Below are 17,232 nucleotides of genomic sequence, written 5' to 3' on the forward strand. Positions count from 1 at the left end.
GGCCCCCCGGCGAACCTATCGCTGCTGACCAGATTTTACCTCTTCCAGCCTTAAAAAAAAAAAAACAGAAAAAAAAAAGGGGGTGACTTCAGACGGTGCCACCCCCGTTGCTGATCGTGAGGTATGCGGCGTCAAACCGCGGCCTCCCCAAGTAACGGAATAATTTGCCTTTCTCGTTATTATCGCCGTTTTATTCGTTTTCCTCGTTGCTCGATGCTCCCTGGAGCTGCCAGCCTGGCACACCGACAGCTGCTCCGAGGCGGCGGCCGCCACCACCCTCGCCGCTTTCCCCAGGGTCGTGCCGGGCCAGCCCCGGCGGTGCTGCCGCCGGCGGCTCGCCCCGCAGCGCGGCGGTGGGAGGGAAGAGGGCGGGGGGGCGGCGAATCCCGCTCCAGCCGCGGGGATCCAGGGCGCGTTTTGCCGCCTGCCGGGAGGGCTCGGTGCGGCGAGCGCCCCGCCGAGCCGCCCCCTCCCCGCTCCCTCCCGGAGGGTCCGGCCAGGGGCGACGCGCGCCGCCGCCGAGAGCACGTTTCGAGCCCGGGGCTCCCTCTGCCGCGCCTGGGCTCGCTGCGCCATGGGAGCCGCCAGCCCGCGGGGGCCCGGGCCCTGAACCGCTCCTCGCCCCCCGCCGTTCCCTCTCCTCCCTGTCCCCCTCGCGTGTCCCCCTCCCCGAGAGCGGACAGCCGAGCCATGCCAGCATCGCCCCTTCCTGTGAGCTGAGGGCCGGCCGCGCCGCAGCCCTGGTACGTGTATGGGGCTGGTCTGCTGCGGGTGGGGTGGGGGGAGCGGAGACCTCAGCTTTCGGACCCCCCTTCTTTTTCTATTTTTAATCCCCCTGTTTTTTCCTCCGTCCCCTCTCCCTTAGCCGCTTGGCTTCCTGGAAAGTTGAGTGAGGGTGGAGTGGGGACTGAGAGGCAAGGGCACTCCCGGGCTTGCAGACCCGCGGGTCGGGCTGTTTCGAAGCGGGGAGGCAGGCAGGCAAGCGGGGAGGCTGGGGCTTATTCAGATGTAAAACGCAGTTTGTTGGCTGAAAGAGCGAAAAAGTCCGGTCTCCCTGGCTGTGCTGGAGCGTGTTTGCGCTGCAGTAGCCAGACCCTGCCTGGAAAAACTCGCCAGGCGAGAGAAACTGCCTGCAACCTCCGCGGAGGGCAGGGAACAATTGAACGGGACCCTGCCCGACAGCCGGGGGGCCCGGGCAGCCGGAAAAGACCCGCAGCCACCCCACCCTACCCCTCAGAGGAAAAATAACCCAGGCGAGCCAGGGCCGCGCAGTAGCATCACCCTCTGGAGCTGCCGCTGGTGTGCGGGGCCGGGGGGAGCATCCCCCGGGGTGGCTCCCGCCTCTGCCGCGGATCCCCAGCGTTTTCTCTGGGGCCGGTCCCATTGTCTGCAGCCCCGGGGGGTTCCTGGTGCTGGGGGGCACGGCCAGCGGCGGAGCCGGGCCGCGAGGAGCCGCTGCCTCCCCCCTAGGCGGGCCCTGCCTGCCCCTTCCCTTCCCCCCCGGGTTCCTCCGGCCTGCGCTAAAGGGACTAGAGCCCGGCGGGGCTGCAGCCCCCGAGGTGCTTCTGAGTGCTGAGTGCCTCTTGGAGCTGGAGGAGAAGAGGTGGTGGCCTTGTGAGAACTGGAGGTTTGATGCTGGTGGAGTGGAGGTGGTTCCTGCCACGCTTGCGATGGAGTCCGGGGAGAAAGGTGCTGTTGGCTGAATGGGATGGGTAATGGAAAAGGACCAGGCGGCCTGCTGGGAGGCAGGACCAGTTAAGCGCACGGAGGTAGGGCTGCTAGTGCCTGTGGAGCAAGCGGTGGAGCATGCTGGATTTGTAAAAGGACCAGGCGCAGCGGTAGTCGAAGGAGTCGCGCCAATCGTGTGCCTAGCCAGTACTACATGCAGCCAGCCTATCCTGCTGCCCCCCCGAGATATTTAAAGAGCAACGTAGTCTGCATCACTTGCATCTCTTCGCAGTAGCGCAGCGTGCTGAGATGCTGCTCCCTTAGGGTGAACAATGGAGTGTGCAAGTAGGCATCTAGAGCAGGGCATGAGCACACGGATGTCGGTGCGCACCCTCAAGTGGGGTGGTGAGAGATGTCTCTGCAAACAAGCTGGCCAGGTTGACTCCACCAGTGTGCATCCGGCACTTCTTAGGAGTGCTAATACAGTAATGGCAAAACTGGGCAAAGATGCGCTTGCAATGGTAGATACGCAAATATAACTGAGCAGACTCCTAGGGCAAAGGTGTCTCTTTACATTTTAAAGCCAATGGGGAGTCCACCTATAAAAAAATAATTATAAAATTATCTTCCAAATAGTAGCTCTTTGCAGCTGTACTCAGTGCTGTGTTTAAGACACTTTTGTGGAAAGGCAAAAGGCTCTTCTGTGCAGTAGTCACCTTGTTTTCATTAATGTAAATCAGCATGAATTAGGAGTAGAGATTGAATCCAGAAAACTCCATGTTTATTCTTGGTCTGGGCAAAAAACAAAACGGGGGAGGTAGCCTGGTTGACCCTGACTGTAAAGGCTGATTAATGCTTTGGAGAAGCAGTTTCTCCAGCAGCACAAGGGCAGGTAGTGGTTGCTCTCCGGATGAGGCTCAGTCCTTCTGGACAAGAGGGTTCAGTTGTACTTGAAGGAGACAAGGGCGGGCTGGGTTACACAAAGCAGCTAATCAGGGAAGAATTCAAGGTGAGATGTACCAAGGAACTTTCTGATATTTATGGTTTCTGTAAGGCCTAAGTCTTCACTGTATAATAATTCAAAATCCCCACTGATAGTGTTTTATTATGGCTGGCATACAACCCATGGTTTTTAAAGCTGGCCTAAGCATTTCCATCCTGCTTTCTGTTTTCAGTTACTTACATTTCAAAACACCTTTCAGGCTGAAATTTTCCAGGCTTAATCTTTGCCTGAAGGTTCTCCCATCCACCTCCCCCGTCTTTTAATTGAGTTTGAGATAAGGTGATTCAGTTAGCTTTTTTTTCTTTTTTCTTTTTCTTTTTTTTTTTCCTAAGAAAAGGCAAACCCCGTGAAGAATGGAGTCAAATATAATAAAAAAGAAACGCAGCGTTTGAAACAGCATAAATGCAGAATTAGAGGAGTGTATGATTAGCTGAAGGGTTTTGTTTTGCTTGCATTTTTTTATATTCTGGAGTACAGCTGGAGTGTTCTGGTGGAATGGGCTTTCATTTGATGGCCCCTTCAACATTACTTGGTATCTTTTTACTTTTTAGCATTCCCCATTGAGGTCAGTGTTTGGCTGCACTGAAGAGAGGATAAAACAAGCACATGCTCCTGCCTGGGCTGGAGGGGGGATACTTGCACATGCGGTGTGAGTCTTCACAATGGGTTTTTGATGCCAGTTGTTTGTTTTGAGGCTCAGTCTGGTTTTGTGGTTTAAGCATGTGTGGCTCCTTGCCACACTTTTATTTTTTTAATTGTTCTAATAGAGCTTTCCCTAAACCAGGAGGGTTTCTTTCTTGTGGTATTTTGTTTTATCTGCTTCACTTACAGTGCAGGCTCTAAGGTGTGTAAAGTCATGACACTGAAAAATGCTAAACATCAGCATCTCCTGCTGAATTCATTGAGAGTGTGTATTTCAGAGCAGTCTTCACCTCCCCTGGCAGCAGGGGAAGCAGGATGTTGTAGCAGTCCTGCCTTATCCAGACTTGTCCTCCAAGCACAGATGTGGCCTTGGTCCAATGAGGACAAAAATTTAGGAAGAAGGCCTTGGTGCTTGGTCTGTTCAACATCATCTTGTGTTACTGATGTCAGAAAAAAAGATTATGCTTTCAGTATATATGCCTCTGTGAGAAACTAAGGTGGCATCCTGCAGTGCCTGTCCCATTTGCAGTTATGCTACTGGAAAGCGTTGACTTCAATGTTTAATATATCTGGATAAATGTGCCTGATTGCCTGAAAAGGGGCATACTCTTGAAAGTCAAGCAGAAAACAGCTACACTGAAAAATGGAAAACGGTATCCTTGAATGGCACCTGAGGTTATAAAAACCCCTCTTGAAACAGGACTGCAGGAGGAGAGGTCTGGGGGGGTTGTGGATTGGTGAGTGAGAGGGGACCTTGAGGGTGCCTCTGCAGAGGGAGCATGGGCAGGCCTCTTTGACAAGACTGTGTATGAAATAACTCAGAGTCATGAGAAGGCAGATGAGAAGTTTAATTTTTATTTCTTAACCAAAATCAAATGGGTATTCAAGGACTGAAGAAAGGGGTAAAGGGCAAATTAAAGCTATTGCTCTTCTTATAACCCATTTCCCTTCTTTTTATATACAAAGTGCTGTACAGAACAATCAGTAGATGCAGGGAATTAGGCAAGACTGAAAACCAGGTTGACATTGGTGTAGCTAGAAGAATATGTGGATGATATGATGTAATCCTGAAAAGATTGTGCAAAAAGCTTTTGCACCTAACGTGGTGGTCAGATTTTCTAATGTCTGTCTTCCCTGGCGTCTCTTGACCTGTAGCATTTGCTGCCAGAAGATGAGGTGCTTTCAATTCAAAGTTGTAGATCTGAGCTTGTGTGACAACTTCTAAGTCAAAGTGTAACCCTTATTGCTCGAGACCTCTGTATTATGAAATGGCTTTTATGAAAGCTTCCAGGTCTTGTTTCCCCACTGGGCCAATCTCAAGTGACTCTTAAAAAGATACCCGAACACTGAAACAAAATGTATTTAATTAGTGCATCTGTCTGTAGTGAAACCAGGTTCAACTAGTCCTAGCTGTGTCATTTCCGCTCCCATGTAGCTGTGTTTATTCAGGGATCACTTGTTCTTTTTTTCATTATGCCATGAAAAAGCTGCCATCATTTTATGGGAACGTATTTTTTAATCTTTTCCTTCCCCCCAGTCTTTCAGTAAGAATCAAGTTATGGAGCAGAATCTTGATAGACACTACCTCTAAATGGAAAACTTGCCTTATTTTTTTATCCTTTCGTGTAAAGTGAAATAAGAAAAGTTTTTGGTTTTGATTGTGGTTTTTTTTTTTTTTTTTTAATGTGTGTGTGTGTATTCTGGGTTTCTTTTTTGTTTGTTTGGAGGCATTCCAGCAGTATGGGGTTAAATTCCTCCATTACTTTGTAACTAAAATTCTCATTGTAAGTGTTTGGAATTTTGGCCAGGACAGGACTAGAAGATTTAGCCCTTGATTGGCTTTTTAGCAGTATTTGTTGAGGATTATAGCAGTCGGTGGGATTGCTCCAGATTTATTACTGTGAATGAGTAGAATTTAAGCAACTAACCTTAAAACCAGCTTTCAGCTTTGCACATGAATTAGAAGAGATAAGTCAGCTCAAGTAACAAACAGCTTCGGGATGCACTGTTTTATCTAGGGCAGTTCCCTGCAAACCCTCCTGTACCTATTACTCATTGTATTTCATAGAGATGCCTGCCCTCTGCTCTCAATGGGGATTTGGTAGATTCCACCTGATTTGAGCATTGAAGTAAGTTTGTTTTTCTCCAGGATGATGGAAAACTGCCAAGTTATTATATTGCCCAATGACATTTATGTTTGACAGTCCTGCTAAGTCCACATAGATATTTCGGAAATATGATTAATTTCTTGTTATGAAACGTGACTAATGTGATACAGCCATTTCTTGTCCTTAAGAAGCAACAGGAGGCAATTTGTAACTGCTGCAGGTATCAATAGATAGATTGATTGCCAATGCTTTAAGTATGAAAAGGAAGGTTATGGAAAACAGAACTTGAATATTGAGCTTGTGGCTACCTAGTATTTTGGTCCAAAATGTGGAAGAGTAAACAAAAAGATAACAATATAATTCAGTTTTATTATGCACTTTATTTAAAAAATGTTATTTGTTACCTAGCGGAGAAGGTTGTTGTGGCAAACTGGTATGCACCAAGGCTATGGGCTTTCTTTAAGGGAAGCAAAAAGATCTGTTGCTGACAGGTATTTCTCCCAAGAGCTTACTGTCACCTTGGATGTCCAGTGCTCAGAGTCCCAGACAAATATAACTGAAATCAAGTATTAATCACTGGGGGAAAGGGAAACCCAAATCCTTTAGGGATCTATCGCCCCGTTTGCTTCTGAAAAAACTAAATTAATTCCAGTGACAAAATTGAAACAAAATGGATAAAGCTGTTGCTGTTCTTGTTGCCCCTGTTGTCCTCTCTGAGCAAGACAAATACTAGCAGCTTTTGCCATCTTCTTTAGTGTAGCATTTAAATGACAGTCATTTTCCTGCAGATATCAAAATTCTTTGTTTACTAAGAAAAAGGGAAGTCTTCAACCACTCCATGTTCATAGCCTCTAATTTTGGCCCTGAAAAGAGGCAATGCTTTGGCTATGATACTTTTCTATATTCTTGCCAGACAGGTAAGTTTTTCTGTGTTAAAAGAAAAAGACCCCAGGATACTTTTGCTTCTTCATCCCTGAAGCATCCATGTTGCGATTTCCAAACACATGTAAAGACATATTATCATATAATTGCAATGATGATTTAAAAAAAGATACAAAATTATTATAAATGAAGCTACTAATTGATAATTTTAATGTCAATGCTTCCCAAACTTTCACAATAGCAGTGGCAGCTGCTTATGTAGAGAAGCAATATGAGCAAAGCATTATACACGTTCAGTATCTTCAAAAACTCAGTCTCTTTTCTCTCCAGATCTCCTGTATTCTGTCATCATTCTGCTTCTGCTTCAGGACTGGTAGAGAAAAAACTTTTACCTCTTCAGTCCCTTTCCTGATTCACACATTCCCATATTGCTTGGCCCTTGTTTGCTTCCTTTCTTCCTTGCTGTCTTGGCTATAGTCTGAAAGTAGCTCACATTTCCTCTCCTGCTACTGTTATGTAGCATCAGGCTGCTAATAGCTACAGATGCCTGCCTGCTGCTTGCTTCCAACTGGTTTTGCAGCCCTCCAGGCTATCCTTTGGAATTTGAAGCTCAGTCTCTGTCAAAACCACAAGAAACTGGGGAAGCTTCTTGCAAGCTGCCAACAGCTATTTCATGGACCTGTTGACATGATGCCCATGCCCTCTTTGATTCATGGATTTGTAATGGCCATGTCTCCCTTCTCCCATGCATGTCCAGAGAAGGCGGGGAGGGAGAGAAGGAGAAGAAAGTACTTAGATTACCTTCATTTCAGCTTTGTATTTATTTTGCTTATTTCAGTGTCTGACCCAAGGTTTATAGAGGGCTTCTGCAGGAGCTGTTCAGGTCTCTTCTTCTGTGGCTTTTGAAGCATTACCATAAATTATAAACAACTACATGTCTGCTTAGTCTCTCCAGGTTGGATGTTTTGCTGTGGTGGAGGAGGGATGCTATTAGCTTGTTTATGGTGCACCTGATGGGCATTATTTTCTGATCTGACCTTAAAAGTGTTTAGCCTTGTCTTGTACAGCAGTGCTGGTGCCAGAATGGTATTTGAGTGTGTGGAAAACCTGCTAGCTTGGTAATAAAATTCATTTGGTATGTAGTAGGAAGATGCAATACAGAATAATCACATCATGTTTAGCTAAGATATTTGGTTTTTATGTTGTAGTACACAGGATCAGTTAGCTTACTACTGCTGAAAAAACAAGAGATGAGATTCAAAATGCTTTAAGTAAGCTACTATAAGAGTTTGGGGAGTTACTGTTAGCCTTGATGGGTACTGTTGCCACTGGGCAGCTTGCTCAGGGCTAAGGCAGTGAGAAACAAGGTTGCTGACAGCCTGCTTGGGTTTTGAGGAGCTGGTGGTCCTGCACAGAGGCCACACATGTTGACTCTGCTAGGCCATCCGCTTGGCAAACTAAGGAGCTTATCTTGGTGCAGTGCAGTGCTGTTTGGTGTGGATAGTCGTAAGCTTTCTGCATCGCTGTAGATATGTTTTTGTGATCTGAGGGTCTGTTCTGCCTGTGGAGCCTGCTCTTCAAGTGCCTTGTGCCTTTTCATTTGCCCTACACCAGCCTAGCCTGGCTGGTATTGTACCGTTAAGTGTTTCTGGGCATTAAGTAGACTGGGCTGGACTACTGTGGCTCTCCCATCTTCAGGAGAGCTCAGCCCAGGCTGTGGGTAAGTGCAGCCTCGTAAGATTACCCTCCTAGCTTCAAGCTGGGGTTGAGTTCATAGGAAGGAGTGGTGGTGTCAGGAGCCTGGTAGCATCCTTTTTCCCTTTTCTATGTCCTTTAGAAGCCACAATTCCACTTTTTTCTTCTTTCAAATTTTTTTTTCTTCTTTCAATTTTTTTTCTTTTCCTTTTTAACCCTTCTTTTAGAGGTCTGGTGTTTAGACATCTTCCCCATGCTTCTTGTTCTTCCTTTTCTTTACCTCTTCCCATCAGTGAGGTGGCAGTGGCCTGTAGTTTACTTGATTTGGGCTTAAAGCATTCAAAGGAATGATGACAAAGGGAAGGCATTCTCCTGCCTGAGATTAGAGCCTCTTGCTCTGCCTGCTCCCCATTTTTAAGCTGTCCTTGTCTACCCATCTAATCTATCCAAACAGCTAAATAAAGCTTTAAAAGCCTCCCACAGGTACTTAGAAGCACCAAATGCTAGAAAACTCTACTTATGAGAATTACTTTGTGAAAGCTTAAGAGAAATGTGTTGTATTTTGTTGAAGGCAAATATATTAGTAGTCGTAATGATGAAGCAGAGACAACTATCTGCCTAATACATTTGATATAGCTAGACAGGGTGGAAGCAAGGCTTGCAGTGTAATAAGAGTGCACAGGTATGTTACCCTACGAGATAATACTGGGAAAGCCACATCTTCCCTGGTCCAGTTCCCCTGGGAAGAACACTGCAAGTTAGATATCTTTGGGAAACCAGTTGCTTCTCCCATCTGCAACTGTACCATGGTGGGCAGCCAATGGATGGTAGAAGAATGATGAGGCCCTGGTGATGGTGTATGGATGTGCGCACACACACACACACACACACACACACACACGCTAAACTTGGCTTTGTTCTTTTTTCCTGAATGTCCTTGCAGTGATAGATACGCTGTTGAACATAAAGCTATGGATGTAAACTTTTCCCATCCTTACTCAAGGGGAAGGCGAGGTTAATAAGCAGTTAATAAGATTGAGATAATTCATACTTTCTAGAACTAAACCGGTAAGTATGTGACATTGCCTGGTCATTTGAGTTCTGTTTTCTTCTTCATTTGTGTTACAGGCATTTAGGCAAGCTTTCTATTCGACATACTAGTATTTTTTGAAGCTTTTCTAGTAATGGAACGTAGTGTCCAATACGTTCCAGTGTATGGAACAATACAATATGTTCCAATGTCCAATGTATTTCTAGTTCTACCAGTGTATTTTTCATATTTAAAAATGGATGGTTTAATACATGTGCCCCAATCACGAATTAAAAATCTATTTTGTATCTTTTTCTGTTTCAGAGTTGATGTTGCATCACCACAGAGAGCAGCAATGGGAGTATGCAGTTTTCTAGCGAGAAGTTCTCTCAAGAGCTCATGATTTTTTTCCATCTCGCCTCTTAACATTTCTACTACTCCGCAGACATGGCTCACCACGCAAGGCCTTCCAGATTAGTCAAAAAGGAAGAGTTAGGCAAAAAGAAAACTAACCAGAGCAAAAAGAAATCCAGCCAAGTGAGAAAGAAAACCACAAAGACTTCTACAAAAGCTGTGAGTTCTGGAAAAGGCAAAAAGCCAGCACAAGAAAAAGATGTTAAGAAAAAACAGCAAGAAAAGAAACCAATCATGAGCTCTTCAGGTAGACTTCTCAGGAGCAGTGTAACCAGAACCTTGTCTGGAGCATCTTGGGTGAGTTTGGAGAAAGCTGACAATATCCTCTTTCATAACCAGGATTCTTTCAACATCAATGGCTTTACAATGTCTCTCCGTAACCGATCATTCTCCCGTAGATTGTCCCAAACTCCAACAATTGCAAAACCCAAGAAAGCTGCGGCACAAAAAAGGCTAGAAACAAAGGAAAAACATGAACAAGAAGCTCTGGCAGTAGCAGAAGAAAAAAACATAGAAGCAGGTGAAAGAGTTTTGAAACATAATTTAGCACAAAATGATTTAGCTCCTCTGCCTGTAGAAGATGTACCATGTAGTACAGGTGAAGAGCCTGCTATCACATGTGCCAGTCAAGACAAAGAGGTAGAAATACCTGAAACAAATGACTCTATTCCAAGCAGTCAGGTAACTGACGATGATACAGAAGCATCAGGGGTGAAATATAAGCATGAAGACCTGCCCTGTGAGCAGACACCCAGTGATCTCAATTCGGGTAGTTCAGCTGAAGCATTTGTCGAAGATGCTGCCCTTGTGCTTCTGTCTTCTCCTGACTCTGCAATCACCTCTGAATCAAACTTGAAGGTGTGCGCTGAGTCTCCCTTTGATTTGGTGCCTAGCAGTAAAGAACCGGACTCCAGTTCTGTCAATACCTCAGACCTCAGCTCAGCAGTACTGTTAGAAGAGTTGGTCCCACTTGCCAAATCTCACCTTGAAGCAGAGTTGGACCAGGTGCTACCTAGTGCAGAACAAGACTTGCCTTCTGCACGTATAGTTACCTCTGATTTTAACTCACAACAAAATCTATTAGAAGATGCAAGCTCACTTGCAGAGTCCTGCTCGAAGGCAGGCTGGGATTTAGACTCTGAGAGTAAAGATGTAGGTTCAAATTCCAGCTCTGTAGCTGTCATTGAATCAAATTCACTTTTACATTTTGAAGGTGCAAGCTCATTTGCAGAATCCCATATGAAACTGGATGTGGATTTTGTACCCTTTCACAAAGAACTTGACTCAAATTTGGATTTGAACTGTACAAAAGAGAATTCAGAATCTGACTCTAAAAGCATATTTACAGTATGTGAACCAGTTTCCGATACCTCTTTAAACAATATTGAAGTGGAGGACATTGAACAGCTTGTTAAATGTATCGATGCAGAGACATTAATTCTGAATTCAGGTTATGTCCCCGCTTTATCTCTAGATTTAGGAAAAAACACAGTCAATAAAATCTCTGGTGAAAGCTCTGGACAATTCTCTGAAGGTTTTGTTTCAGAGTTGCCTTCAAGCATGGAAATCTCTGCTCTTGCCTCAGAAAAAGCCATAAATGCAGATTTGCCAGCTGACTCAAGACTGCAGCATAATGATTATTCATCACAGCTGGGAAGTGTTGGAGTAAGCTTGAATCTGGTTCAGGACAACGTGAGAGACAGCACTGAAGCAGTTGAAGCCTCAGGGCCATCCTCAGTTAAAAATCCAGCTGGTAATTACCCTGTTCCATATTCATCTCTGCTCCCTATGCTAGAGAAAAAGAAACGAAGGCGTTGTGGAGTCTGTGAGCCCTGTCTGCGGAAAACAAATTGTGAAGAATGCAGCTGTTGCAGGAAACGCAAAACTAGTCACCGAATATGTAAAAAGAGAAAATGTGAAGAACTGAAGAAGCCACCACCACCTATCATGCTACCTTTTGAGGTAAGCAAAAGAAGTTGTGGATTAAGTCATTCTTTTGATGCTTGAGGTGCATCTCAAAATACTACTGAGGGAAATGCAGGTCACTCACTGTATAGCTTTAGAGAGCTTAGGGTTGCTATTGGAGCTAACAGGTTGTATAGTAACTTTCTGTTATCATCTGTAGAGGTATAGATTAAAGTGAGGTGGAGTTTTTCTTACTCCTGATGTGTAAATGCATAAAATCAGAGGTAACTATGGCTTTAACTCTGTGTTCCAGATATTGGCATATTGGCCAAAGCAGTGAATTCATTGAGGGCATGAAGAGATGAAAAAAATTTAAGTGCAAAATGTGGGGAGGGGGGAGAATGAGGGTAGTCCTAGGAGACTATGAGTTATTAGGGTCTGTATTTCAAAGTGCTAAGGGTTAAAAAGCAAAGGAAGGCAGGCTGTTTGCTCTTTAATTCAGTTAAAGTGATTTGCTTGTGATGACAGATTTGGTGGAAATAAATTTATAAAACTTCAGGACCAAATTGTAGCTGCATTTTCCCCTTTCGCATCTCTCTGCCTTTCTAATTGTCTGTTCTTCTGTTTCTCTCATTTCACTTCTCGTGCCTGTCTCCCTTTGTCTTTTACCACATCCCCCATACATACTTTCTTTTTCTGTGTTTCTCACTCATTTTTCTGATCCATCAGCCTTTTGTAACCCAGGTCATTACTTTTGGAACAAAGAGGAGGGGAAAAGACAGTCTGTATGCCCCTGTGATAACAGCACTGACCTTCTGAGAAATTTCAGTTCAAGATCAGGCTTTACCATCAGGTAAGTAGGGAGCTGAACATAGATTTCCCACATCTCAACTGAATCCCCTGACCTGTGAACTGCAGAGTTAGCCTCTGTGCCATCATGTGCTGCTGCATGTGTTCTACTTCTTGTGATCCAATAGTACCTGAGCCACGGAGGGTGAGAGGCTCTCTCGGTAGTTAAGTCACTGGGACTTTTGCCTTGGGATGTGGGAAACTGAGGTTCAAGTCTCTGCATCAGTGTTTTGCATCAGTGCATGCTGAGTGGAACAGTTCACGCTGGGGAGAATGCACCTGCAAAACCTTTCTCAATAGCAGTTTCATTAAAATGGTTAATTCTTACAGGAGGTAGAAATTCCCGTCAGCTGCGGAGATCTCAGGAGACCTCCTGTTTTCACTGCTCTATCCTGTGCTTACCAGGGTTTGCAGAGAAGTCTGTTCTGTTCCTAAGGTAGGCAAGCAGAAAGAAGAGTCCTGTAGCAGTGAGAGGATATGATATATTCCCCTTTGTGGGGGAAGTATATTTTAAGTTATATTTTAAGTTTTGATGTTTAGGGAAGTAGGTTTAAACAACTTGGCTCAGAGTTCATTCAAAAACTCCTTTGTGTGTCAACTGCTCCTCAATGCTCTTGGGAAAAAAAATAATGAGGGGAGGGATAGCTCTAATGTGACTTAAGATATGTATATTAAAACAATAAAGGTGATGGAGGCAGATCCTGACTTTTTACAGCTGAAGAGTAGTGCTGTTATGTCCTTTTCTTAGTCAGTGGGATTGAAGAAGCTTATGGGGGAGAACTGGTGGAGTTGAGGTAGGAAGTGATCTAACAGCCATGTTTTAAAAAGGGTTTTGGCAGGGCCAGTGAAAGGAAGCACTTCAGCTTTTCTGTCAACCTTTGTTTTCCAGGCTAAACATACTTCTTTTCTGGTTGCTCAGGCTGACCTTCTCCTTGCAGATTAGCTTTGCCCCTTCACCTTTGTCCTCTCTGGGTGCTCTGTTTGTTTTCTTTATAAGATTCCTTGGTTTTACTCTTTTCTTTGACAATTTCTTTTTTTGTGTGTGTGTGTTTGCTTTTATTTTACCAAACTGGTCTCATTTTGTACAGTGCATTTAGAGCTGCACCAGGGGCCACCTTCATTTCTTGTTAAATTTTGTATGATGTTTCAGAGTACTGCATGGAGGAAATGAAGTACTCCTGACATTTAAGGATATGTCAAGTATATTCTTATAAAATTGTATTTGAATGAAACGTGGTGCTTTCTCATATATTCTTAGAAGCAAGCCTTGCCTCATTTGTAATTTCTAGAGACTGTGCTCTGAGAAAATGAAAGAGGAAACTATCTCTACAACATACATACCTTACGAGAACCCTTTAAAGGCGTTGAGATACAGGAGGAGGTGTGAGGGGAGGGGAAACACTATCACTCTGCTCAGCAGCTATCCTTTAGATAAGATTGTAGCATTCTGGAAGGGAATCCCATTGCATTTTCCCAGACTGGTAGGACTGGGACTGCAACAGATGGGACTTCTGTGACAGTAACACGTTTCAAATAGAGGGCAGCTGGGGGAAACTCAAAACCATAGGTCTCTGTCCATGGTATAGAAAGTGAACATATTAAGAGAAATGAGATTGACTTCACTATGTTCCTTGTTCAGAAGAGTCATGCATGTCTCATGTTGGTGGAATGTAAGCATTTTTTAGAGGTGATTCATTGGGAGGAGGGTGTAGGGGATAGATGTGCTCTGCAGGAGCATAGTTTAAGCACTGGTGTTTTGACTTAAAGGGAATTATCTCTTCTCATTCTAACTAAACAATGCAAAAGTCAAAGTGAAGTCAACAGGATCTCTGTACATAAAATGGCGGTAGGATAGCCACTGCAGGGGTTGGCAGTCCATGCATGCTGTTTTAAAAAGAGAAAGTGTTGTTTTTCCTTAAGAATTTACATGGATTTAGTTACGGGGCATAAGGCCTGGCTGGTAGAAGCAGTGAATGCAGACTGAAGTGCATATTCCAGCACATATGCCCATATGTGTGCACAAGCATTCAACCCTTGGAGAATATGACTTGTGTGTTTGGAGCTGGTATTAGTTATGTTTCTGTTATTTTCATTAATTTGCACAGAGATAAGGCTTTGAAAACTATATTGGACTTGAAAAATATCACTTAAAAATAACATGTGCGTAAGCCTTCAGTGGTACTTTACCTTCCTGAATGTAATTGGCTTTGCAGAGATGTGACATCAGGAAAGTCTGGATAAAGAGCTGTGGGCTCTAGTTCACAGCCTGTGTGTACAGCAATACTGTTGTATGTAATGTCCCTTCCTGAGGGATTCACATTGTGGCTGGTTAGGAGTTGGTAGAGAAAAATCCTAAAATACATGGGGGAGAAAGCAAGCCAGCTTTGAAAAGAGGAGGAAAAGGGCTTTATATTGGGTTACTGTCCCTCTCTGAATGAATAATGCAGGAATGCTTCACAGTGAAGAGGCGGCTAAGTTTACCTAGATGAGAGTGTGACGCTTCCACCTTTTTTGTCTTTACAAATCTGCTGTTCTCTGAAAGAGTATAGCAGTTACTGAAGCATATTTCAGCGCTACTTTCTGGCTAGGTGGGTGGATGCAGATCTCATCTGGCTCCCAGCTGGACAGCGCTCTCCTGGGCATAGCTATTGCCCTGTCCCTGGCGGGGGGGGGCAAGCTGAGCAACTCCAGTTACCGAGGAGAACTCAACTTTCGGGGTTTTGTAGCATGCTACCTTGTCCAAAAGGACATGAACATACTGAGCTGCTGTGTAACCAGCGGCTGTGGGGAGCTGTCATCTCCAAAGGCTTCTTTCTGCAAAGCTTTCCAGGGTGCCTACATTTTAGGCTCCTATCTGGGCAGGGGAGCACTCGGGCTGAAAGCATCTGCCAGGGAGAGCTTTAGTTTGTATTAGGTTACAGACCATTTTAGATTTAGTGGGACCTGGAGTCAATAAACTGATTTAAAAAAAAATCAGGTCACTGAGTACAAGTTCACTGGGTTGACCAAGGTGTCTTGAGACATCTTCTTTAATAGCTGTAATCTGAGTAACATGGAAATATTAAATAACAATAAGGGCCTGCTTGCTTGTGGGTTTTTAACATGCTGATGAAAACCCAGACATATTTAAAAAGGATGCTGCAATTCAAGTTGGTTGGGAACTTTCCAGTAAGCCATTCCTTGAATGGAAAATGCTGATTTAACAGGAAGCTTTCAGAGCTACTATCTGTCTTGATGCAACTATTTTGAGGGGAAAGTTTCTCAAGGTTCCAAATGAAATTTCTGCTTAAAACTTGAAAAAGAAAGAGGGAGGGAATTATCAGAACAGCTTGGGTGGTTAGGGCTTTTTCTCTGATGCAGACCAGGGGCTTGAACTCTGGTATGCCACATCCCATCTGTCTCCTCTTGATTTTTTGAAAGGTTTGCTCTGCTTTGGAACATAACCAAGTGTTGAAATCTTAAAAATAAAAAAAAAAAAAAACTATATATATATATATATATATAAAGCAAAATGGAGTTCTTGTTTTCTAGCCAGACCTAGTTATAATCAAGAAATGTGGACTTTGTGGTATTTATGTCACAATAGACTCCAGAAATATTTAAGCCAGACATTTTAAAATGAGTGTGCATAAAAACATTCCTCTTGAGAGTTTTGTAAGGGGATAGCACATGGGCTAGAGGAGTTGGTAACATGTGGCAAAGATGAGCGAAGGTGTGTGCAGCCTACTCCGTGGATGCAGGGCAGGGAGTTGAAGTAGTGCAGTTTACTTTTATGATTCTATGATTCTGTTTTACATACGTGTGCTCTGTGGGTATGTGAAATAATTACGACTCACACTGCCATTCTCTGTAATCCTGGTGTGGGCTATAATGCAGCCTAAATTACAGGGAAATAGGTTAGTTTGGGTTATAGCTATTTGCAGAGGATGCATTTAAAAAGTTGCTTCCTCACTGCTCCTTATTGTCTGTGCCAGTTCTTACAGCTTTTACAGAGAAATTTTCATCTGAAGAGGTTTCTTTCCTTCCCTGTTTTTGAGGACCCATCCTAACAGGAGGGGAAACTGCCTGACTAACAAGGAAATCTGAAACTACCACTTTGGTGCTGTCCTGTGCACGCAAGAAACTGGGGACCAAATTAGAACATTGGGTCTTAGCATACAAAATATTTCTTAATTTTTTTTTATTTTAGTTTTTTTTTTTTTTTGGGGGGGGGGGAACTGTAAAGCACCTTAAGCAGCTAAAACTGCAAAGAAGACCCAGATCACTGAGTGTATGTACCTTTCTTGTTCTTATTATGCTTAAAGACCCTTACAGACTTGTGGAATTTTGGAAAATGTTACAAATCAGTACTTTTATTTAACCTGATCCTAAATCCTATTTAATACAGTACTCTGGTGTAATAAATGAGGAACTTAAATACAGCGTGGCACTGGGCAACAAAATGGGAAAGCCTTTCTCTGACTTAATTGATGAGCTGCAGAGTTTTGTGTCCACATCTGAGCGTTTGCACTACTTAACTGATTTGCAGCAATAGGCAGACAGTAATTGCACTTGTAATTTAGCAATGGTTAAGGGAAACAGTGTTAAAGTGCAGTCCGTACCTGCTAAAAAGACCTTCATACAGGGTTTTTTAACATGTGTTGTGCATGGCCAACTTTCTGGTTTGGATGTCAACTGCGAATTGTTTCAATAACTGCTTCAGTGACTAGTGGTATGTTAGATACCTTGTTATTTGTTTGTTGCCTATGGTTAAAGTGTATCCCTGTGATATTTCAGGGCTTTGTGTGAAAACTTGCAGAGCTGTGACCCCTCCTTTCTTTTCTGGGGTAAGAGTTTTTAGCAGGGCCTGTTGTGACAGGACAGGGGAAATGATTTCAAACTAAAGGAAGAGAGATGCAGACTGGATATGAGGAAAAAATTCTTTACAATAAGGATGGTAAAATAGTGGAACAGGTTGCCCAGGGAGGTGGTAAATGCCCCATACCTGAGGACATTCAGGTCCAGGCTGGATGTGGTTCTGGGCAACCTGATGTAGA

At 44.0% G+C, this 17,232-nt stretch overlaps 1 protein-coding gene across 1 annotated transcript in view; it reads left to right on the top strand.

Annotated features, from left to right (window-relative positions):
* Positions 1-379: 379 nt before the first annotated feature.
* TET1 (tet methylcytosine dioxygenase 1) overlaps positions 380-17,232 on the top strand; it is a 68,387-nt gene continuing 51,534 nt past the window's right edge. Inside the window, exons 1-2 of the mRNA XM_065670981.1 lie at positions 380-743; positions 9,353-11,404. Of these exons, the coding sequence (XP_065527053.1) occupies positions 9,476-11,404 (1,929 nt within the window). The 5' untranslated portion in view covers positions 380-743; positions 9,353-9,475. The remainder of the gene's footprint in view (positions 744-9,352; positions 11,405-17,232) is intronic.

Source organism: Lathamus discolor, chromosome 3, assembly GCF_037157495.1.
Source record: "Lathamus discolor isolate bLatDis1 chromosome 3, bLatDis1.hap1, whole genome shotgun sequence".
Taxonomy (NCBI): Eukaryota; Metazoa; Chordata; class Aves; order Psittaciformes; family Psittacidae; genus Lathamus; species Lathamus discolor.